Source organism: Trichechus manatus, unplaced genomic scaffold (assembly GCF_000243295.1).
Source record: "Trichechus manatus latirostris isolate Lorelei unplaced genomic scaffold, TriManLat1.0 scaffold00267, whole genome shotgun sequence".
Taxonomy (NCBI): Eukaryota; Metazoa; Chordata; class Mammalia; order Sirenia; family Trichechidae; genus Trichechus; species Trichechus manatus.
Genome location: NW_004444203.1, coordinates 1,130,550 through 1,133,386, shown reverse-complemented (window position 1 = coordinate 1,133,386; position 2,837 = coordinate 1,130,550). Strand labels below are relative to the sequence as shown.

Below are 2,837 nucleotides of genomic sequence, written 5' to 3'. Positions count from 1 at the left end.
GTGGCAATGGGTGTGGATTTTAGTTTTAAAGGTGTATGTTAACATATACCTGTATAAACCATTTTATAGTCTTGTGGGCAGTTTGGGATCCAAATCACCGTGTAATGGGAACAAATATACCATGGGAACAAATATACCAAGCTCCAAACAATAAACCTGCTAGAGAAGTTTGGAACAAATTTCATTAAAAATTGGGGCCATGCCTGATTCTTCTTATTTCTGCCAAAATTGTGAAATTGTTTTGGAGTATGAATTAAAGGACTTGTAGTTTCAGTTTTAGCTAATAGTTGATCGCTTTATAAATTTCTAGAGTAGCATCGTATACATTATATATAATCAGGAAAATAGGTTTTGAATTGAAATTAAAAAATGAAAAATTTGTACATATTTCTGTTAAGTTGCTGACTTGAAGAACTGTGGTTGAGTGAAATCTAGGTCAGTACAAAATAGTACAGTAATAACAACACAGAGAATGTTCAGTCACAGTGGAGATCCCAATTTTATGCTTTTTTTCCTTATCTATATACTTTTCATTAATGTTTTGAAAACTGTTGTACATGTGTCATCTTGATTATATATTATACTTTGTTTTTAAATCATGTGAAGTTTCAAAGTTTCTCCTGACAATATGTTTTCTCATTAGTTGACTTTTTTATACTGTATTTTTAGGGACATGTAGAAACTATCTTTGACTGCAAATTCAAACCTGATGATCCTGATCTTTTAGCAACAGCTTCATTTGATGGCACTATCAAGGTCTGGGATATAAACACATTAACAGCAGTGTACACTTCCCCTGGAAATGAAGGGGTTATTTATTCCCTTTCATGGGCTCCAGGTAAGAAGTATTTTATTAAAATGGGGAATACAATAGAATGGCTTTTCCTAAATTTTATTTTCATGTGAGTTATCTTCTATCCATCAATGCCATCTTGTTTCAAATGATCATAGGAACATTTTAGTACCAACATGTAAGGTTAGTTCAGTTTTTGCGGGGTTTTAGAACAGACTACCTGCAGAGAGACTTTGGATCCTGGGCCCTTGCATAAATGACATGATTGTGTAGAAAAGCCATGGTAAATCAGGACGATCTTGGCCCCTCTGATTTTAGCTGCATTATAATTGTTATACAAATCGTTATAATCGTTATACAAAGGTATAACGATTTTACGTGACACAAGTTATCCTGAAAGTTGCTTGTTAATCAAATTTATAGAAATAAAATCATTTAAAAGAGAGAGAGAAATTATTATCTAAAACTTATAATAGATACCCGTCCCTGATACATCTGTTGTATAAATATGGATGATTATATATCAATTGTGGCCATGTAATTCTATATGAGTTCTACCTTTGTGATACTAAAGTATTTTTATGCCATAATAAGGTTTTTTCTTTTCTTTAATTTCAGACAGATGGTACCTTTGTACCTTTCTGTTTATGAAAAGAGAGACGATATGCCCAATCAAGCCTCTAACATTTTCCCCTAATAGTACTATTTCCCTATAATAAACAATTTTACACACCTACGTAAAATTTTCACTTTAAAAGATGATTTTACTCTAAAATGCTTTACTTTTTTGTTCTAGTAGTAATACAGTTAATCTCCCCACATAACCAGGATATAGCTTATTTGTTAGCATATCTCCCTACACAGAGGGATTCTTAACCTTGAATCTGTGGGCCCACAAAGGTTACAGGTATTTTCAATGAGTCTGGGAATCTCTTGGAATTGTATACATAATTTTTAGTGACTGTGTACATGCCGATGTCTGTCAAAATGAATCAGATTTTCAAAGGAGTCCAGACACACAAAAAGTTGAGAGTCACTGTTTTATGTATCCCTCATCTCCTGCATCTACAAGGGAGCCCTGGTGGTGCAGTGGATAAGCACTCGGCTGCTAACTGGAAGGTTAGTGGTTCAAACCCACCAGCTGCTCCACAGGAGAAAGATGTGGCAATCTGCTTCCATAAAGATTTACAGCCTTGAAAATCCTATGGGGCAGCTCCACTCTGTCCTGTAGGGTAGGTATGCGTAGTCATCAACTCAGTGGCAATGGGTTTGATTTGGTTTTTTTGATTCATCCTCTACAATGAGGAAAAAGATCTAGAAAAATGTTTTACTTACAACATTAAATGACAGTAGTTGTTCCTTTAAGAAGAACATACCGACTGCTGTTGTAGATGTAGAACAAATTGGGGAAAAAAGTTGCTTCACTAATTAAGGAATACAGCACAGAAAGAGCTAGCCTGGTCTCTCACCTGCTCCCTTCTTCACCTCCATCGCTGTTTTACCTCTTCATCATGATGACCATCATTTATTTAAAAATTCTGAGATCCTAGAGGTTGAGTAACTTAATAGTGGCAGAATCAAGATTCAAAGACTTGTCAGTCTTATTCATAACCCTATGCTCTTAGTTGGTGCAATGCACATCTTCACAGCAGGTTCGTGGCTAGGGATATAGGAATTGGACCAGCCAGTGCAGTAACGGCATTATAGCAGCCATTGGTTGAACATTATTCTTCATATGAAAGCATGTAAGTCTCAAATCTAAAACTTAAATGGAAATTGTGACTGTAAATAGCACAGTTTTCAAACCATAACACAGAAAACCTAACCTCACTTGAAGCGTTCTTTCACTGTCTACTTTGAGACTTTGCATCAAGTAAGTAAAAATGCTGGAAAATGGAAATGTTGTTACTTTCTGTGTCATTACTGATGAAGCACTGTTCTTAGCTAAGTGTGGAGGAAATCTAAAAGATTAATGAAGGTTGACAAGGATATAAATAGATTAGGATATAGATGATTTATCATTTCCTCCATACTTTAGAGTAGA

The 2,837-nt window shown here is 35.0% G+C and overlaps 1 protein-coding gene across 1 annotated transcript in view; it reads left to right on the top strand.

Moving 5' to 3' along the window:
- WDR17 (WD repeat domain 17) overlaps window positions 1–2,837 on the top strand; it is an 86,002-nt gene that overhangs the window by 42,488 nt on the left and 40,677 nt on the right. The window contains 2 exon segments of the mRNA XM_023724885.1: window positions 70–101; window positions 670–902. Coding sequence (XP_023580653.1) covers window positions 70–101; window positions 670–902 — 265 coding nt within the window.